The 22,500-nt window shown below is 43.4% G+C and overlaps 1 protein-coding gene across 1 annotated transcript; it reads right to left on the bottom strand.

Annotated features, from left to right (window-relative positions):
- On the bottom strand, positions 1 to 19,545 carry LOC311232617 (cytochrome P450 3A40-like; the record flags this gene model as incomplete). The annotated part of the gene is made up of 13 exons (XM_084319477.1): positions 1 to 126; positions 2,763 to 2,925; positions 4,362 to 4,588; positions 5,279 to 5,439; positions 6,259 to 6,331; positions 8,945 to 9,072; positions 12,636 to 12,784; positions 13,438 to 13,526; positions 13,904 to 14,017; positions 15,364 to 15,463; positions 15,776 to 15,828; positions 17,670 to 17,763; positions 19,475 to 19,545. 13 exons carry the CDS (start codon positions 19,543 to 19,545, stop codon positions 1 to 3), a joined length of 1,548 nt encoding a protein of 515 aa, XP_084175603.1.
- Between the last annotated feature and the right edge of the window lie 2,955 nt (positions 19,546 to 22,500).

Genomic DNA, 22,500 nt, shown 5'->3' with positions numbered 1-22,500 from the left:
TCAGTGGACGCTAGCTTTTATCTTGTTGTTGGCATCGTGGATTGAGGGGGTGGAGCGTGGCACCAGCTTCAGTTTGATTGGTCGTTTTGGCATTAGTAAACCTTGGACGTCCATTTCAAGAGGGATCTAACAGGAAATGACAAACAGACCCAAGTTAAAAAAAATTAAAAGTATACTTAAAAAAAACGTTTTACACTTTGGTTGTGTTACATTGAAAACAACTTAAGATGTACTTAAGTGTTACATATTGCACTTAAGATGTGTTTAAATATATTGAAATGATACTTTGATGTATTTTTGGTTACCTTTGATTACCAAAATAGTACACCTTTAATACGTTTATTAAAGTACAACTTAAGTTTGGTAAGCATCTGTGAATCTGAATGTGTGAATCTGAACGTGTGAATCTGAGTTAGTACATGAAAGCACACAAGAGGTACCAGAAATACATTGCTTGTATACTCTCAAAAAAGTACAGATGGCGTGCTGTCAATCGATTAAAATATTTAATCTGATTAATCGCATGATTGTCCATAGTTAACTCGCGATTAATCACAAATTAATCACTTTTTTTTCTAAATCTACCTTAAATGGATCTTTTTCAAGTTGTAATACTCTTATCAACATGAGTCAACAAATGCTTGCTTTATGCAGCCATTTAACACAAAAGGATGACCCTCATGCATTGCAAATTTGCATCAAATTCAAAACAGAGTGATGCACAAAATAACTTAAAAGGAAATAATATTTTAAAACAAATCACACACACACTTTGAGTCAGAAACAAACATAGTATCAAGAGAGTATCAATAATCCACCTGAGTGAAGTCCAGAAAAAAAAGGAAATACACTTTTTTGAAATGATATATATATTTTTAAACGTTAATCGTGCACTAAAAAAATAGTGGCGTTAACAGAATTGTGCGTTAACGCGTTAATGACACGTTAACTTTGACAGCCTTTACTAAAATACATTGCTTGTATACTCTCAGAGAAGTACACATGGGTAGAAACACATTATATACAAAAATATATAGACATTATTGACTTGGGGATTTGGGATGTGGAAAAACACATAACTCAGGGTCCGTATCGATCTGACTTCTAAGAATAGGACTGGTAGGATCACTGGCTGCTCAGATCACATGACCATGCACCTCATTATGACCAAAAGTGGCCCAAATCTGATTTCTTTGCCCATATGTGACTCAGATCAGACATATCAACAGTGTGAACAGAACAAATCACATCAGATCAAGTACAGGTCTGATTTTGTTTTAACTAGCTGACCTCCAATGCATTCAACTCGTAAATTAAGCCTTAAACTGTGACCATGTTTACGTCCATTATCGTTATTGTTCATTTGCATATGTGGGTCGCGGGTCAGTTCAGGAGCAGTGACCAGTTCACACTGGAATCTGATATCGGCCACATTTGAAAAAAAAAATATGTGAACAGACCAACAGAAAAAAATCTGATCTGAGCGACACATCAGAATTGAGACTAAGACTTGCAGTGTGAACAGCATAGATCCTCATTTATTGACATTCTCACCCAGGCCAGGTTGATATATTAAACCTACTGAAGTCCTATTGTATTTTATTCTGTTCTGTTCTGTTATTGTTTATTGTTTATAGTTTATTAGCAAAGGATCCCCATTAGCTGATGCCAAGACATCAACTAGTCTTCCTGGGGTCCGAAACAACATTAAAACATAATACAATATATATGGAAACAACAACATTAACACAAACAAACAAATGATATCTAAATATATACAAATATAAGGTAACATAACATTGCATTACCCAACATTATCATTGGCTCACATGTAAGATCTTAATTTCTTTTTGAAGCTTGCTACACCTCTTATGTCACGTATGTCACTTGGAAGACAATTCCATGCCCTGATAGCCCTATATAAAACCGTTTGTATACTGTTACTGTTAGATTTTGCATGGGGTAGAATAATCTGCCCTCTACTTGCCCCTCTGGTAAAATACATGTGCACATTTGAGCTGTGAATTATTTCATCAGAAATATATATTTAGGACTGTGGGTTGTGATGACTTTCTGAAAACAAATTAGTAAGTTGGCAGAAAGTCTTTTCTCAACATTCCGCCATTTAAGACGCATTTTAACAACACTAGTCTTATATGAGCAACCAAGAACGAGTCTTGCTGCCTTATTTTGTACCATTTGTAACTAGGGATGTTCAATATTGGCTTTTTTACCGATACCGATTTACCAATATTGTCCAACTCTTAATTTCCGATACCGATATCAACCGATACCGATAATTTCCGATATCACATTTTAATGCCAATATCGGTAGGCCGATAATATCGGACATCCCTACTTGTAACTAAACCTATGCAGCAACTGTTTTGAAGCAGAAGCCCACACTACAGAACAGTAATCCAAGTGGCACAAAACCAAAGCACAAACAATTTGATTCAACAATGCAAATGGACGGAATGGTGCACATTTCCTGGCAGTAGCAACAGCTCTACCCATTTTAAAAACTGTTGTGTTGATGTGATGTTATATTATGTCATATTTATGTTTGTATAAGTACAACGCCAGGCAGTAGCTCCTGCTCTTTGGACTGAGGAGCAGATAACTGCCTGATGTTATATAACTCTCACTATCTCTGTCAACCAAGGACCTGCAGCCAGACTACGCTTCATCGAGGACGTGCAGCAGCAGCAGCAGCGGTGATCTGTGAGAGACGCGCTGAGCGTGTGTGGCCTCCTCCTCACCTCGGTCTCCTGGCACGCGGAGAAGGTGAACTCCTGCAGGATCTCCACCATGGCCAGTTTAATCATCACCAGGGCGAAGCGCATCCCGATGCAGTTCCTGGGCCCTGCGCCAAACGGCATGTAGGTGTAGGGATCTATAGTGTCCCTGGTGTCCTTACTGAACCTATGCACGCACACACATACATAAACACACGCATGCACGTGCACACACACACACACACACACACACAAGGCAGGGTAGAAGGCAGAAGGGTGTTAACAGTCAACTTATAAGATATTCCTTTATTGATCCCCTTGGGGAAATTCGGGCATCATAGCAGCATGGGGGCGGGGGGGGGGGGGGGGGGGGGGTACAGGCATGGGCAGGGTAATAGTAGAAAGACATACATATAGGCAATAGAATTAGATCTGAATATAAAAAGTATGAAAAAAAATAAACAGTGTAAGCAATATCATTTACACTTTCTGTATGCCCTATTGGTTATACGTTACAATAAATATGGGCAATACAGAATGAGAATCTGAATATATACTATGAGTAAAGTAAACAGTATACACAAGGTACACTAACTGGCATGATATACGTCAGACGATGTAGACAGTCTGTGCAGGTTAGGTGGTAAGAGTCAGACACACACTTTACAAAGCGCTCCTAAACAAATGATCACTAGCCAAATACATCACTTCACTCCTATAGATGTCACTGTACCGTAGGAGTTCATCGAACCCGCTCTCAGGACTGGATGACACTACGTCCCTCGCGGTCAATTCCGAACTGGCAAAGGCTGCTTTTAGATTTTGTGTGCCAGACTCGTGAATATTGCATTTTTTACAAAGCACTTTGTAATTGGTCCCCTGGGACATTTGGACATTGTTTTTGAACAGAATTGTTTTTAACTAGGAATTGTTTTTAACCAATGGTAATATTGTCCAATTTATCTTGGTTTTTGGTTTTGTTATTTGTGTTATTTTATTTATTTATTTATTTCTGCCTATTGTCATCTCGGCATTCATTGAAAATTAGGTTTCCGACCCTCAATAATCTCTGAGAATCTAAATAAAAGTTGAATGAATGAATATCAGGGTTTTCTTTTTGTGAAGGGGGAGGAAATAAATATATACAATATTTTATATGAGCACGAATAGGTCCTGATTGGCCTGTTGTTGTTGTTGTTATTGTTGTTGTTTTCTTATCTATGGGCTTTTTCTATCTATAGACCTTTTCAGAAAGATTAGGTTGCTAGGGGAACAGCTTGGGCCCCAGTGTATTCTGTTGCTAGGGGAACATCTTGGGCCCCAGTGTATTCTGTTGCTAGGGGAACAGCTTGGGCCCCAGTGTATTCTGTTGCTAGGGGAACATCTTGGGCCCCAGTGTATTCTGTTGCTAGGGGAACAGCTTGGGCCCCAGTGTATTTCAGCTGTTGTATTAGCAAACAGTGCAACAGGAAATAAACTCTGGCCCATTCAGAATGTTTACGTTGTCAACAAGTTAGAAAATGTCTCTATATATGTGTGTGTTACATATAGTGTTTTCTGCCAGTGTTATCATCTTTATGTAAGAGTGACACACGCACACGCAAACACACACACAAAACACACCTCTCGGGTTTGAACTCTTCCGGTTCGGGCCATATCGCGGGGTCGCGGTGCAGGCACCACGTGGGTACCATGACGACGGTACCTTTCGGAATCACCAAGCCATTGATATCCACCGTTGCCTTGGCAACACGCTCCAGCCGAGGGGCGATGGGGTACAGCCGGAGAGACTCGTTGATGACGCTGTCGAGGTACTCCATCTGCATCAGACCCTCGTACTGGACAGCAGCCTACACACACACACACACACACACAGGCACACACACACACACACTGACGGTAACCTCTGACCTACACATAGCTATTGAATTGAAAATGGGGGACCCTGATGTAAACAAGACAAAAGTCTTTCTCTGGTCTGCATCCCCTTAACAATTGTGTGTATTGAGCTGTACTGTACTGTACCCATTCTGCAATCTGTTAATTAAAGTTTTCAATCAATCAATCAATCAGCCTTGGAATTGTTTGCATTTCCTGTGTGCTGCCACTAGGGGCAGAGAGGCTAACCACCAGTGAGTGAATAAGTTCCTGAGTTACTGCATGAGTGAGTTAGTGACATCGTAGGTCATATAGATGAGTTTTGCATCTATAACAGGTTGGTTTGAGTTATGGGCTCATAAGTTCATGAATGGGTAATGCAATCCTCAAATATGTATGTTTACTATGTTGTGAAACAGGAAGCTCTAAATCGGTGAGGCGCAGCGACTAGTGCAACTAACATCTCAAGCAGTTAGGGGTTAAGTGTCTTGCTCAAGGACACTTCACGGAATTGAACCGGGAACCTTCCGATTACCAGACGACCGCTCTACCTCGCCCCACTTATTTGTATTACCGGTGAGTGAGCGTTCCTCTGGGTTCCCCCAAAAGGGGATGTTAAAGGTCCCACTGTGAGGCAGGTTCTGTAGGGTGGGAAATCGTACCTTGTTGGGGAACGTGGCGTCTATTTCCTCCTGCAGGCGTTTCATGATGTGAGGGTTAGTTGCCAGATTATAAGCCAGAAAACAGAGCGTGCTGCTGCTCGTCTCGTAGCCGGCAAAGAGGAAGATCATAGCCTGGGACAGGATCTCGTGATCACTCAACCCTGAGAGGACAGGGAGGACACGGGAATTATTATAATACATTATAGTAGCTTAGTATTATTGTTGTCAATAGTCCAATGTACAATTTTGTTTGTTTGTACAGTGTCTCCCCCCCCCCCCCCCTCAATGTACAGTTTTGCTTGTATATACAGTGTGCCCCCCTCCCCCCCCCCCAACCACCTCCAATGTAGATTACCCAGTATGGTTGTCAATATCCCAGTGTACCCAACCCCCCCCCAACCAACCTCCTCCAATGTACAGTTTCTACGTCAAATGTATATACTCCCTTTTCCTGACTCCTTCTGTATCACAAACAGTACTGTATTTGCAAATCTGGTATGTCATAAATGTATAGATGTAGCAGTACTGACTATCTGTATGTCATGTATGTCATATATGTCCAGATGAATTGAAAATGGGGGACCCTGATGTAAACAAGACGAAAGTCTTTCTCTGGTCTGCATCCCCTTAACAATTGTGTGTATTGAGCTGTACTGTATTGTACCCATTCTGCAATCTGTTAATAAAGTTTTCAATCAATCAATCAATTGTAATTGTTAAAGGTGCTATAGATAATGTTCAGCCACTAGATGTCGGACTAGAGCACCAGCATCAATCAGGCGCATTCCACGCGGAGAAATGGGGTTGTAGGGAGAGGATACATAAACAAAAACATTAATTTTGGACCCACCAAAATATTTAAAATGTAAAAATGAATCAATATTTTTAAGCACCTTTTTTTAAGCATAAAAATGCAATCTATAGCACTTTTAATAATAATATACATTAGTAGAGAGCGAGAGATGTATGTCAGTAGTCACCTTTATGTTCTTCTCCGTGGGACCCGCTGCCTTTCTGTGAGTCCATCATCAGTTGAAGGAAATCTATCCGACTCTGAAAGCAGACGTAAACAATATCATCCCTGTTCTTTTCTTTCTTAGAGGAGAGTGGCTGCTACCCCGTGAACAGCTGTTCAGTGCTGAGCCACTACGCTGGTGAAGAAGTCTCCTGTCAACTGCGCTAACAACAAGACCATCTTTAAAGGTACAATCTGTAATGCTGTAACACCAGCCTCTGACCCTCTAAAGGTACAATCTGTAATGCTCTAACACCATCCTCTAACCCTCTAAAGGCACAATCTGTAATGCTCTAACACCATCCTCTAACCCTAAAGGTACAATCTGTAAGGCTCTAACGCCATCCTTAAAGGTACAATCTGTAATGCTCTAACACCATCCTTAAAGGTACAATCTGTAATGCTCTAGCACCATCCTTAAAGGTACAATCTGTAATGATTCTAACACCATCTTTAAAGGTACAATCTGTAATGCTCTAACACCATCTTAACGTTTGATGGCCCACAAAAGGGCCATCACGCCCAATGCGCGGGACGAGCGCACGTCACGGCACTTTGCTCTCGTCTGTCAGCTCCAGGCTGCCTTTTTCAGCGATCAACCAATACACTGTTCGAAATTTGAATTTGCCGCCTTCGGGTCTTGAGTTACAAGACAAAATATCCGGCGAGCGTCATTTGACAGGCCGCTCCGTCAAGTGGCCACGTCCGACTGACCAGTCCCCACTGATGGTGAAAATGAATGATTGTTGTAGCCAAGGAGCGTCTGCTCCCAAAGTGACCCCAGATGGGCTGGTGAGAGTGGTGGAAGGTGGGGGAAGGTGACGAAGACGTCCTTTGTTTTGACTCGCGTCTGAATGAATGGAAGTGGACGGCCCTTTCGGATAATCACGCTGAATTATTGCGGTACACACATTACAAAAACCTTTATTTTATTTTATTTTTTTTTTTATTGATCTTTTTCCCCCTCCATTTTCCTCCGATTTTCTCCCATCCCAATGTTAGTCGTATGCCAATTCCCAGTCCCTTCCTGGTCGCTGCGCACTTACCCCCCACAGTCAGATCATCTGGGAGAGTGGAGGCTACCACGTGCTTCCTCCGACACACGTCCAGCCAATCACCGCTTCTTTTCACCTGGCAGCGCGGATTCTCATTGAGAGGGCGTAGCGTGTGGGAGGACCACACTATCCCCCTCGAGTCCTATCCGCGCTTAGCAGGCGCCCCGACCGAACTGTAGGAGTCGCTGTTTACAACGACCCGGACCCACCCCGCCAGCTTCTCCCACCCTCTGATACAGCCAATTGTATCAGTGCAGACGGCCAGCCAAGCTGGTGACAACCCCAGAGCTGTGAGCTGGATTCGAACAGGCGAATCCAGCTCACAGCTCCGGGGTTGGTGACGAACGCAATCTCCGCTCGGCCACCTAACCGCCCTACAAAAACCTTTCTAAAAAACTGTGGGATTCTTATCAACTTTGGACCTGTACTAGATAAGGCTTCAGGCTATGGAACCGTTGTGGTTTCCAGCTCCTACCTCTCATCTGGAACCTAAAAACAGGCATCTGGCAACAAGTCAACACAAAAGTAAGGAGCAAATATTTTATTTCAGTGTGTTCAAACCTCTGTTTCTCTATTACATTAGCACTCAAAGTGAGTGTTATCTTTCAAAGGAGACCAGACTCATGCATGATGTGCTATAAGTATAAAGTATAATACATTTCAAATGTCTTTGGGTATGCAATCGTCAGGCGTTTTATGCTAAATGTGGGGTAAGCTTAAAGGGTTAAAGGTATAATCTGTAAACCTGCTGCTGGCTAATATAAATCAATAATTAAATTAAAATGAATGGTTGAATGGAATGTGTTGACGATATCTGGCAAGTCTTGCAGGGCCAGACCCAAATTGCGGAGCTGATTTGAGTTCTGGATCATTTCCACTTTGAAGATTTGTGGTATTTTGATCGGCTGTTAATGGTGATTGACGTTTAGAGCTCTTTCGTTCTGGAGGTATTCTTCTCGATTGTCATTGCCTTAAGATTAGCCCTTTTCACAGCAGCAGACATTTCGACTAGACACAGGTGTAACCATAGAATAGTGAAGTATACATTCATTGTTCTACACCTATCGTTACACCCGTGTTTACCCATTTATGACAAGTCAAAGTATCTGCTGTGAAAAGGGCCTGGCCACACTGGTCTGTTGTGGCTTGTCCGTCTACATTTGTTTTTAATTAGTTTTCGATGAGGATTCTCCGCTTGTCGGACAGGGCTGATGATGAGTCTGTCTCTGCTATATCTGTATCTATAAAACTATCTCTGCAATCATAAAACAGTTCCATACATTTATTTTGTGCATGTTGAAACCAGGCAACGGTGATTACTGATTATAGAGGTTGACACCCTAATAACCAATGGTCAGTATGTTCATTTAAAATTGAACTGCAGATGAATATGCAACTATCCAACTTGTAGGCCTGCAAGTTCAGAGACTAACGAATATCAGGACCATAAGCCTACAGACATCGCCTTGACCTCTGTGGCCTGCAAAGGGTCTATGCATGGTAAATGTTATCCTCACACACACACACACACACACACACACACACACACACACACACACACACACACACACACACACACACACACAGTAGTTATACCCTTTCGTCGCTCTTCTCACGACTGGACTTGATCTTTTGCAGCGAGGCGTAGAAGAAGTCAGTGACGGAGGCCGGGAAGAAGGAGAACTCCATCTTCTGCATAACCGGACCCATGAAGGGGAAGAAGGCTGGGGACGAGCAGGAAGGAAGAACACTGTATCATAATAGTAATACTGTAATACGTAGCAGAACTAGGCCTTGCTAAATTACATGCGGTATATACATCCAAATTACATCCAGTGCCACATGGTGATTTGCAATTAAAACATCTGTCCTGACGTAATTAGCATACGTATACATTTACATTTAGTCATTTAGCTGAACGCTTTTATCCAAAGCGACTTACAAGTTCTGTACGACAAGTCATCAGGAAGGGCACAACTCTATCAGCTGAGTAACAATGTTCATCAAAGTGTTGAGTGCTACAGTGTAGGTTAGTTTATTAGGACAAGTGCATGACAGTAAGGTTAGTTAGGGTTAGATTTTTTTTATTTACATTTTTTTCCGGATAATGGTTGAAGAAGTGCGTCTTTAGTCGACCACGAAAGATTGGACAGGTTTCGGCTGTCCTAACTGCGGGTGGGTAGTTCATTCCACCATTGTGGGGCAAGGACTGAGAAAAGGCAGGTTCTCCTTGATAGTAAGTTTATAGCTGGACTGAGGTGAGTTCTGTCCTTTAAGCATTTGCAAATGAAAAGTCACTACAGCAGGGACATTGAGCTTTGCGTTAGGAACTGGAGACTACAGTAGTGACATCGAGGTGTGAGTTAGGAACTGGAGACTACAGTAGTGACATCAAGGTGTGAGTTAGGAACTGGAGACTACAGTAGTGACATCGAGGTGTGAGTTAGGAACTGGAGACTACAGTAGTGACATCAAGGTGTGAGTTAGGAACTGGAGACTACAGTAGTGACATTAAGGTGTGAGTTAGGAACTGGAGACTACAGTAGTGACATCAAGGTGAGTGTTAGGAACTGGAGACTACAGTAGTGACATCAAGGTGTGAGTTAGGAACTGGAGACTACAGTAGTGACATCAAGGTGTGCGTTAGGAACTGGAGACTACAGTAGTGACATCAAGGTGTGAGTTAGGAACTGGAGACTACAGTAGTGACATCAAGGTGTGAGTTAGGAACTGGAGACTACAGTAGTGACATCAAGGTGTGAGTTAGGAACTGGAGACTACAGTAGTGACATCGAGGTGTGAGTTAGGAACTGGAGACTACAGTAGTGACATCAAGGTGTGAGTTAGGAACTAGAGACTACAGTAGTGACATCGAGGTGTGAGTTAGGAACTGGAGACTACAGTAGTGACATCAAGGTGTGAGTTAGGAACTGGAGACTACAGTAGTGACATCGAGGTGTGAGTTAGGAACTGGAGACTACAGTAGTGACATCAAGGTGTGAGTTAGGAACTGGAGACTACAGTAGTGACATCAAGGACATGGATTCTTATTATATATTACTATTGTATTATGCACAATTGTTGCGGGCAAGACCCCCCGCATTTCATTGTATACTTGTATGCCGTGACAAATAAAACTCTTGACTTGACTTGACATCGAGGTGTGCGTTAGGAACTGGAGACTACAGTAGTGACATCGAGGTGTGCGTTAGGAACTGGAGACTACAGTAGTGACATCGAGGTGTGCGTTAGGAACTGGAGACTACAGTAGTGACATCAAGGTGTGAGTTAGGAACTGGATACTACAGTAGTGACATCAAGGTGTGAGTTAGGAACTGGAGACTACAGTTTTGAGGTGTTGCCTCCACTGTGTCCATCAGGTACAGTACCTATCTTATCCGAGCTCCGGGAGGGTCATCAAGGAGAACCTGCCTTTTCTCAGTCCTTGCCCCACAATGGTGGAATGAACTACCCACCACAGTTAGGACAGCCGAAACACGTCCAATCTTTCGCCGGCGACTAAAGACGCACTTCTTCAACCACTATCTGAATAAAAAAATATATATAATAATAATAATAAAAATCTAACCCTAACTAACCTGTCATGCACTTGTCCTAATAAACTAACCTACACTGTAGCACTCAACACTTTGATGAACATTGTTTGTTGTGAAGGGCCAGATTAAACCGAATATATATATTTATTTATATATATATATTTAATTGTATTTGTATATTCTCTAATATTCCCTGATATCCCTTGTATATTCCTTGTACAATATGCATTGAATATCCATTCTAGCCTACTGAACATCCCATAATAGTCTCCATTCTACTATTGGTCGAGACCTTGGTGCCAGGCTGCCATACCCCCCAGACCCAGTTCGAACGTACCGCTCAACATGTACGAACAAGTCCTAGTTCCGCGTAGGAATCTGGCTACCGCACCACTAACGGTACTATTTGTTCATAGTGCGTATATATATACTGCGCTACTAAAGTAGGACTTCCTTTTTAGTCCAGTTTCTTACCCTCCAATAGAGTGACAGACGTAAAGCCTCCCCGCGACGCCACGTGTGGGAGTAAGGCCAAGTTCGGCCTACCATCGGTATTGAGACATCGTGTATATTAATATTTGAATAGTCATATTTGGCACTATATCGTCGAGTTGGACGTAGTCTATTAAGCTAATAATAGTCTATTCATATGTAGTGCTTCGTGCGGTGAGAATACTATCGTAGTCAGTACCCCATCGTTTCGGGCAGAGAACTGGCTGCTTATCCAGGGTGGCCGACCCCATGTGAGGCTGCACCCGAGGAGCCCCAGAGCCGACGAGCGAGTGGACCTGCATACCGGATTATTCTACCGACGACAGCCCGCCTTCCCAGGCACGGATTATGCTTTGTGTACAGTGATTATTCCATGGATAAAGACCAACACTGTCGTGTGTTGGAACCCCCCCCCCCTGGAGAGGACGCAAGGTGAGGAGGCGCTCTGCAAGACGAGGTCGCTTCACGTCTCTCCTCCGTGGACCGGAGAGAGCCGGCCCACAGAGAGTCCAGCTGCTTTCATCTGTGGTCCAAGGATCGCTGGCGCATTGAACTGCACTACTGTGGGTTCACCCAGGATACCCTTAGCCGGACGAGGCAGCCAGACTCTACCCCCCCCCCCCTCCTACTCCTGTTGTCTTACAAGCGACCGGATTAACCCCCCTAGTGTATCCAGTCTTATAATCATTAAAGTATCATTGCTGTTATTCCTTAACTATTCCAGGTCGTATATTTACCACCTGCGCCATCAGAGATTGGACATTCTCTATTGATATACCGACGAATACTCTTTGCCATAAAAGTGCATACTATTTCAATTCATAAATGTAATTAAGTGATTAAGTGCTTGCTCTACACACCATTGCTGTGTAGAAATAAAGACCTATTTCTAATTCGTACATTTGTGTTGGATCCGTTTCATCTACGTGACAGTGTTCATCATAATATATTTATGCCGAGTACTGGGCGGCCGAATATTAAGTACAAAGGTAGTGGTAGTAAGTATCATATCTAGTAATACAGTCAGGGAATTGTACCCCTCAGTTACATTGTTACTCAGCTGATAGAGTTGTGCCCTTCCTGATGACTTGTCGTACAGAACTTGTAAGTCACTTTGTATAAAAGCGTCGGCTAAATGACTAAATGTAAATGTAAATGTACCTCTTGAGGGAAGCTCCTAGAAGCTCACAGAGACTGTGGTGGCTGCTTACCTACGTTCCTCAGAAGCGAAGTCTTACCTATGATAAGGAAGAGGGGGTTCAAGAGGTCAAACTTGAGCATCTTCTTGATGTTGGTGACGAAGGGGTCGGAGGGGTTGTTGAGAGAGTCGATGTCCACGCTGAAGGCCGTGCTGGTCACCACGTCCATGCTGTACGGCCCGAAGAACCTGGAGCGGGCGGGATCACACACACGTTACCTCTGCTGGTCCATCTGTCTGAGGGGTAGTCACACAGTGTCTCCTACACTGATGTCCAGGCCACTCATTTATCAGCAAGCCAGGTTGGTACAGACAGACAGACAGACAGACAGACAGACAGACAGACAGACAGACAGACAGACAGACAGACAGACAGACAGACAGACAGACAGACGCAGATGTTCTTTTAGATTTGAAAATGTCTCAGGTACAGAATTGTGGAAAAAGGACCATACCTGCGTACAATTGCAACTTTCAAGTTTCATGGAGGGATTTTCCACCCCTCTTCAATATCAATGGCGTCTATGGGTACTATGATCAATAAATGTGTTACAGACAGGGGCAGTCTCTGGTGAGAGAGAGAGGGGGTGGGAGGTAGAGAGAGAGGGGGGGAGAGGTAGAGAGAGAAGGGGGGAGAGGTAGAGAGAGAGGGGGGAGAGGTGGAAAGAGAGAGAGAGGGAGAGAGGAAGAGGGGGGGTATAGAGAGAAAGAGAGGGGGATAGAGAGAGAGAGGAGGGGGAGAGGTAGAGAGAGAGGGGGAGAGGGAGAGGGGGTAGAGAGAGAGAGGAGGGGGAGAGGTAGAGAAAGAGAGGTAGAGCGGTAGAGAGGTATAGTGTTCTTACTCCTTCAGCTCTAAGGCTTCATCTTTGTCTGCCGTTTTTTTCATACTGTTGACCAGGTTGGATGAATGATTCTTCATTATGCTGAACATCTGAAGAGACAGAGAGATGAGGGAGAGATGAGGGAGTGAGGGAGGGAGAGAGGGAGGGGGAGATGAGGGAGAGAGGGAGGGAGGGAGTAAGAGAGTGAGTGAGTGAGTGAGTGAGTGAGTGAGTGAGTGAGTGAGTGAGTGAGTGAGTGAGTGAGTGAGTGAGTGAGTGAGTGAGTGAGTGAGTGAGTGAGTGAGTGAGTGAGTGTGTGTGTGTGTGTGTGTGTCTGAGAGAGAGATAAAGAGAATATAAATTTTCAGAAAGACTAGAAACGTAAATCATAGAAACAGTATTGATCTCCAAAGGGGAACTAGCAGCGGTCAGCCTACACACTGTATACATGACCAGACCAAGTCCAAACTACATCTCATGACTCTACCTCTTTCAGTCGTCCAGAGGTGAAGGACGGAGAGAGGACGCTACGGATCCTCCTCCACTGGTCGTCCTCGGCGACGGACAAGGCGTCGTACAGCTGCCCGTTCAGATAGAAGTTCTGGGGAGGGAATATTGTTAGAAATCGTGAGCGGCTTCCAGTTTTGGGGAAGCACACAGATTCCTGAGTAAATGAATTGCGTGATAACAATATGTAGACCTTTCTCAATGGAATTGCGTTGCCAGGGAAAAGCTTAGGCTTACGTTTATTTCCTGTCAACTATTAGGTAATACCACATATCCCTACACTCTGGTGTTACAGATTCTACCTTTAACTGCTCTTTGATTGAAACACTGGTGTGTACTTACAGTCTGGCGTTACAGATTCTACCTTTAACACTGGTGTACTTACACTCTGGCGTTACAGATTCTACCTTTAACACTGGTGTGTGTACTTACACTCTGGCGTTACAGATTCTACCTTTAACACTGGTGTGTGTACTTACACTCTGGCGTTACAGATTCGACCTTTAACACTGGTGTGTGTACTTACACTCTGGCGTTACAGATTCGACCTTTAACACTGGTGTGTGTACTTACACTCTGGCGTTACAGATTCTACCTTTAACACTGGTGTGTGTACTTACACTCTGGCATTACAGATTCTACCTTTAACACTGGTGTACTTACAGTCTGGCGTTACAGATTCTACCTTTAACACTAGTGTGTACTTATTATTTTTATTTTATTTATTTATTTATTTCGCACCATTTCAGCAAAACAGTAAAAACATTGACCATGACAGAAAGTGTATAAAGGTGCTGAGTAGAGGCAAGAGACCCATATGGGCCTATACAGGGCCTCAACTCATTAAATCATTGGATTAAAAAAAACACAACTAAAGTAAAGTGAAATAAGTTCATAAAACAATTTTCATAATATTAAGATAATAATAAGATAATAATAATAATAACAACAATAATAATCCAAGTAATAATAATAACAAAAACAACAACATTAATAATTAGTCTAAACAAATTAACATGAAACTGTAAACAAAGTTCCATTAATGGTTTTATAAGATTGAAGCTATTCATTTAACAATGTATATTTAAGCTTGGATTTGAGTGATGAAATAGATGAGCAAATTTTTATTATGTACTTTCACTCTGGCGTTACAGATTCTACCTTTAACACTGGTGTACTTACACTCTGGCGTTACAGATTCTACCTTTAACACTGGTGTACTTACACTCTGGCGTTACAGATTCTACCTTTAACACTGGTGTACTTACACTCTGGCGTTACAGATTCTACCTTTAACACTGGTGTACTTACACTCTGGCGTTACAGATTCTACCTTTAACACTGGTGTACTTACACTCTGGCGTTACAGATTCTACCTTTAACACTGGTGTACTTACACTCTGGCGTTACAGATTCTACCTTTAACACTGGTGTACTCACTCTGCGGTTGGTGAACAAAGAGTAGCACTCCTTGATGAGGATGGACTTTATCATGGCTCGGTCTGTGATGCACAACACCGCTTGACGACCGTCAAAGATGCTAAAACAAGAACATTGAGAAAAAGACTTACCAGTTCATCCCTAGTTTCAAGTTCAAATTTGTTTTTATTTGTCACGTATAAAGTACATGTACATTACAGTGAAATGCTTGGTTCTGTATGAGCCCCTGCAAATGTGCTTCATACAGTAAAACAAATAAAGTCCCAACACTATACAAATATACAAACTAAGTACAATGAAAGTACAATGAAGTAAAACATACACACACACACACACACACACACACACACACACACACACACACACACACACACACACACACACACACAGAACACAACTCAGACAGACTCACCCCCACGTTGACCCATACTTCTCAAAACATTCCATGTCAAAGTTGCTGATGCCCTGTGAAAAAAAAGTACTAGAAGTCAACATGATACATAACAGTGTGACTAGTGATACTATGAAGTCAACATGATACATAACAGTATGACTAGTGATACTATGAAGTCAACATGATACATAACAGTGTGACTAGTGATACTATGAAGTCAACATGATACATAACAGTGTGACTAGTGATACTATGAAGTCAACATGATACATAACAGTGTGACTAGTGATACTATGAAGTCAACATGATACATAACAGTGTGACTAGTGATACTATGAAGTCAACATGATACATAACAGTGTGACTAGTGATACTATGAAGTCAACATGATACATAACAGTGTGACTAGTGATACTATGAAGTCAACATGGTACATAACAGTGTGACTAGTGATACTATGAAGTCAACACGATACATAACAGTGTGACTAGTGATACTATGACGTCAACATGGTACATAACAGTGTGACTAGTGATACTATGAAGTCAACATGGTACATAACAGTGTGACTAGTGATACTATGAAGTCAACACGATACATAACAGTGTGACTAGTGATACTATGACGTCAACATGATACATAACAGTGTGACTAGTGATACTATGACGTCAACATGATACATAACAGTGTGACTAGTGATACTATGACGTCAACATGATACATAACAGTGTGACTAGTGATACTATGACATCAACATGATACATAACAGTGTGACTAGTGATACTATGACATCAACATGATACATAACAGTGTGACTAGTGATACTATGACTTATGACCGGCCAGGATGAAGCACTCACTCACTCACTCACTCACTCACTCACTCACTCTCTTACTCCCTCCCTCACTCACTCACTCACTCACTCACTCACTCACTCACTCACTCACTTACTCCCTCCCTCCCTCACTCACTCACTCACTCACTCACTCACTCACTCACTCACTCACTCACTTACTCCCTCCCTCCCTCCCTCCCTCCCTCCCTCCCTCACTCACTCACTTTATTACTTTCATTGCTTTATTATGTTTTTAATCTTATACCTTGCATCACATTATTTTGTTTTTATCAACCTGCCTGTGAAGCACTTTGGTGCCAGCTGCCGCTGCCTGGAAATGTGCTATATAAATAAAATTGACTTGACTTGACTCACTCACTCACTCACTCACTCACTCACTCACTCACTCACTCACTCACTCACTCACTCACTCACTCACTCACTCACTCACTCACTCACTCACTCACACACTCACTCACTCACTCACTCACTCACTCACTCACTCACTCACTCACTCACTCACTCACTCACTCACTCACTCACTCACTCACTCACTCACTCACTCACTCTCCCCCTCCCTCCCTCCCTCCCTCCCTCCCTCCCTCCCTCCCTCCCTCCCTCCCTCCCTCCCTCACTCACTCACTCACTCACTCACTCACTCACTCTCTTACTCCCTCCCTCACTCCCTCCCTCCCTCCCTCCCTCCCTCACTCACTCACTCACTCACTCACTCACTCACTCACTCACTCACTCACTCTCTTACTCCCTCCCTCACTCACTCACACCATTTAAGTTAATAACCTTTATGGTGGACAATGTTTCCAACCTTTCTTTGTATTTTATTTTTTTATTATTTTTTAAACAAACACATAAACAAACATGACAACACAAGATAAGATATACAAGCATTAATTAACAGTGCATATCCAATGAAATCACCATTTAGTTAAATGTCTTATACAGGATATACCCCTAATACCTGCTATCTAATACCCTACACACATATGCTCTAGCTTGTACCCCCCCCCCCTCCCGGACCCCCCATTGGATAATCCATCCATTATCAATGTTTCCAACCTTTCTATACGCCAGCATGGTGCCGAAGAAAGGGACTGGTTTGGGCCCGGGGACCCCCAGCCTCTTAAATATACCATAGGGCCAGTAGGCATATCTGTCAGGTGGGGGGGGGGGGGGGGGGGAGAGAGAGAGAGAGAGAGAGAGAGAGAGACACATGGCTCAATAAAGGAATCTGAATCTGAATCTGACACACAGAGAGACACAGAGAGAGAGGGAGAATGATTGAATGAATGAAGAGAAAATATTTTAATCTTACCATGCAAATAACTATACAGTATGAACATACAAACACATGTACATATTACACACACACATACATACATACATACATACATACATACATACATACATACATACATACATACATACATACATATGTAACGGGGAAGCCCGTGGGTATGTCCACAGTCACGGAAACAGGTGTGTTGACGAGTGACTGTGGCAGTGCGGGCTGGTAAATTAAACTCACTTCCCCATAACAGGGTTAACAGACGCATAGGTACGGTAGTTAGGAGTGAATTCACTTCTTAGTGCAGCGGCCTGTGTCGTCGCTCGCGGACGCGGGAGCCCCCTGTTCGACTCCCCCTCGGGACATTCTCATTTAACATCAAACACAACGCAGACCCAGTATGATCCGTCACACATACATACATACATACATACTGTACAGATTAATGTTAATATTTAGGATCATTTGAATGTTTCTGAAGAGTGCCTGGCATGTTGATACGTGTAACAATATAGAAGACTGTAAATGAAATGTAATTTTATTGCAGTGCACTATTGCACTATTTTACTCAGTCTATTCTAGTTTACTTTTATCATGTGTTGTCCGATTGATCCTAGTACCAGTGATAATCAAACCATAAACAAAGACACCGACAAAGATGTTAGATCCTAATATGAAAAACGATGTGATTTAATGTTCTATGCCTTACCTTGACTCTGTCTATTTCGCTGCTATCTATTTAAACTTATTTTACGTCTTTTGTGCACATTTTATTTGACTGCTGTGAACCACTTTTATTACATTAAATGGTGCATTTATATAGCGCTTTTATCCAAAGCGCTTTCATTTGTTCGTCACATTCACCCATTCACACACCGACGGCGGAGGCGACCATGCAAGGTGCCAACCTGCTCATCGGGAGCAATTAGGGGTTAAGTGTCGCTCAAGGACACACTGCCCGGAAGGAGCGGGAATCGAACCGGGAACCTTCCGATTACCAAGTGACTGCTCTACCTCCTGAGCCTCTGTCGCCCCTATTACACACATACACATACACATATACACATAAGATAAGATAAGAGGATCCTTTATTAATCCCCTTGGGGAAATTCAGGTGTCAAAGCAGCATGGGGGGGGGGGGGTGCGGGGGGGGGGGGGATACACAGCTACTATAACTATAAAATACAATATAAAAAGGTACAAAATATACACATATACATTTGAATACTTTATTTGGTTCCACAAATTATATTACATAAACTGGGAATCAAATATATCGTGGGCCAAGCAGCACTGAACACTTAAGGGTACACATAGCACCTCCTTCTCCACGCGGCTAAGCTGCCAATAATAGCTGAGACAGAGCAATATTTGTTTGGCTTTTCTCTTTGACATTGCAGCAATTCTCAGACCGCTCATGGTGCATTTATATACATGGCCAAGACTTCCGAATATAAGTACGTGCACACACACACACACACACACACACACACACACACACACACACACACACACACACACACACGCACACACACACACACACACACCAGAGAGACACAGGCCAAGAGACACTCACACTACAAGCAATGTGACGGCCGCCACCAGAAGGCTCCAGGTCTCTATGGAGAAAAAGGAGAGGAAGCCCATCTTGTGTTCCTCTGTCAGCCGTTCCTTCACTCTTCAGCTCCCGGCTCAGCTCCCGCCTCAGGTCCCCGCCGACGTCATGTTGTTCTGTTATCCTCAGTAGGTGAGTCACAGGTTAAGCGTGAGAAAGGTGAAGCGATGATGAGGGCGGGCAGGTGAATGATTGACAGACAAAGCATCCAGTATTAGAAGAGAGGACGCTGCTGTGTTGCAATTTAGGACCTTGTGACCTGATGATTGCACCTGATTTACAGCCTGAGTCACTGTGATAGGGGGAGAGAGATAGAGAGAGAGAGAGAGAGAGAGAGAGGTATGCAAATATACAGTACTCTTAAACAGAGATCCTAACAGTAAATATATACATACGAGGGGGAGGGGAATGTACATTAGGAGGGGGTGGGAGGATGTTCGGACATTTACGGGGGCCAGTTTCGAATTGCCGCCTCCCCCGTAGGTGCTCTTTGAGAGCGGTTTTGAAGGTGGGTAGGGATTCAAATTTTTTTTACGGCTGTGGGTAGGTAGGGCGTTCCAAGAGAGAAACACCTTCCTTAAGAGGCAGAGTGGTTCAGAGTTCACCCGTCCGTGAAGCCGAGGAGACCGAGACGACGACATGGTGGCTTTCCTTCCGTCCTTCTCCGCCGAGACCTGGACTCTGCTGGCCACGCTCCTCGCTCTGTTCGTTGTGTAAGAGAGCAAGACGTCTGTTTGAGTGAAAAGACGGGAGGGAGGTGTAGTCAGAGGACTAGGGGACGACGCACCACCGATACACTCGCTCCCTGCTGCCGATACTGATTCCGAGTGCTAAACGTTCAGTATCGGCCGATACCAAGTCCAGATTCATCGTTTTAACTTTTACAGTATATAGACTTAGACCATCAGTTTTACTGAACAGTATCTTAGACCATCAGTTTTACTGAACAGTATAGACTTAGGGGGCGGCTGGGTGGCGCAGCGGACATTGCGCTTGTCACCAACGCGAGAGACACTGGTATCGAATCCGGCTGTCAGCATTGCCTCCGGCTTGGCCGGCCGTCATACGGGCTCAATTGGCAGCGGGAGGGAAGCCGGTGGGGGGTGGTATTCTGGTCGTTGTAAACAGCGACTCCTACAGGTCGGTCAGGGGCGCCTGCACAGCGAGGGAGGGATCTGGTGCGGGTAGTGTGAGCCTCCCACACGTTACACCTCACCAATGAGAGTCCGCGCTGGCAGGTGAAAAGAGGTTGCTGGCTGTCTCCTATGTCTCGGAGGAAGCATCTGATAGACTTCAGGGCTCCCTAGACCGGCAAGTGGGGGGCACATGCGCGCAACGACCAGGAAGGGGAGGGGGGAATTGGTATAATGACTAAATTGGGATGGGAGAAAAACACAGAAAAACAGGAGAAAAAGTGGATATAAAAAAAAACGTATAGACTTAGACCATCAGTGTGGGGTCATTGGACAACAATTATTGAGATATATGATACACTTTTCTCCATTAGGGAGGTATAACGTGCATGTATGTGTTAAAAATGCAACAAGTCAAGTCACTTTGCTTTGATTTCTAGCATGGTCCACGATTCTTGGTATTGGATCTTAGTATTCGGGGGGAATTCTCCGATACCGATTTCAGCCCGGTATCAAACCGATATCTGGTAACAATATCAGTATCGGTGCATCCCTAACCCTTTCCATCCTATTATGTGTAGGCAGGGTACTCAATGTGAACATTTAGCGTGTATTGGGGGGGGGGGGGGGGGGGGGGGATTGCGAGTTTGGTGATTTAACCCTTTCCATCCTGTATGTGTAGGTATGGCAGATGGTCGTATGGGGTCTTTGAGAAGCTGGGAATCCCTGGTCCCAAGCCTTTGATGTACTGGGGCACAATTACAAGACACAACAAGGTGTGTAGAGTCCGTATACAAGTAATGCACTTGGAAATATTAACATTTTAAATCATGGTGTATGGACCCTTTTCCTTAGTGGAGACCAAGCTGATGCCACAATGTCGTATGCACAATTGCACACACCCACGCACGCACGCACACACACACACACAGTATCCTTACTGTAATATTTAGTGTTAAATGTATTTAGTGTTACATTCAAGGGGGAAGAAACAGTACATTGGAGGGGGTTGGGTGGGGGGGGTGGGGGGTTTGGACATTTACGGTGGCCAGTTTCGAATTGCAGCCTCCCGTAGGTGCTCTTTGAGAGTGATTTTGAAGGAGGGTAGGGATTCACATTATTTTACGGCTGTGGGTAGGGCGTTCCACATTGTTGTGGCATAATTGTGATATTAATGTGCACTGCTCCTGTAAAGAATAAACCAAATTGTAAAATACATTCTCATTATTCTGCAAAGTTCCCAATTTTTTTTGAAATTATTATTAGAAAAAATGTTGTAACCTTATTTCTGACTCAAAGAATTCTTCAATTTGGGGGTGGGTGTTTTTTCAGGTAAAAAGCCTGAACGAACAGCAAGTAGTACTGTTAACCCTTTCACTGTGACAATACAGAAGGTTAACCCTTTCACTGCCACACGGCAGCAGGTTAACCCTTTCACTACCACACTACAGAAGGTTAACCCTTTACTATCAGTTAACCGTCTGTAGTGTGATAGTAAAGGGTTAACCTTCTGTAGTGTGGTAGTGAAAGGGTTAATGCTGTTAATGTCACTCTCCCCCAGTACCAAAGCAACACAGACAACAACAATAACAGACAACAAATCCATACCAAGACTGGGCAAAACCCAAACCCATTATCCAATTATCCCATTATCCTTTAAAACAATGTCTCTTTTTTTATTCTCAGGTTTACTATCTAGCTGACCTTGAGTGTGCTAAGAAGTATGGAAAAGTCTTTGGGTGAGTCTTTGTAGATAATATTATGAAGTGAAGGTCATAGTGTGTGTGTGTGTGTGTGTGTGCGTGTGTGTGCGTGTGTGTGCATGTGCGTGTGCATGTGCGTGTGTGTGTTTGT

The sequence above is a fragment of the Notolepis coatsorum genome (genome assembly GCF_963971535.1).
Source record: "Notolepis coatsorum genome assembly, chromosome: 7".
Classification (NCBI taxonomy): domain Eukaryota; kingdom Metazoa; phylum Chordata; class Actinopteri; order Aulopiformes; family Paralepididae; genus Notolepis; species Notolepis coatsorum.
Note: the sequence above shows the minus strand (reverse complement) of the source record. Positions and strands in the feature narration are given on the sequence as shown.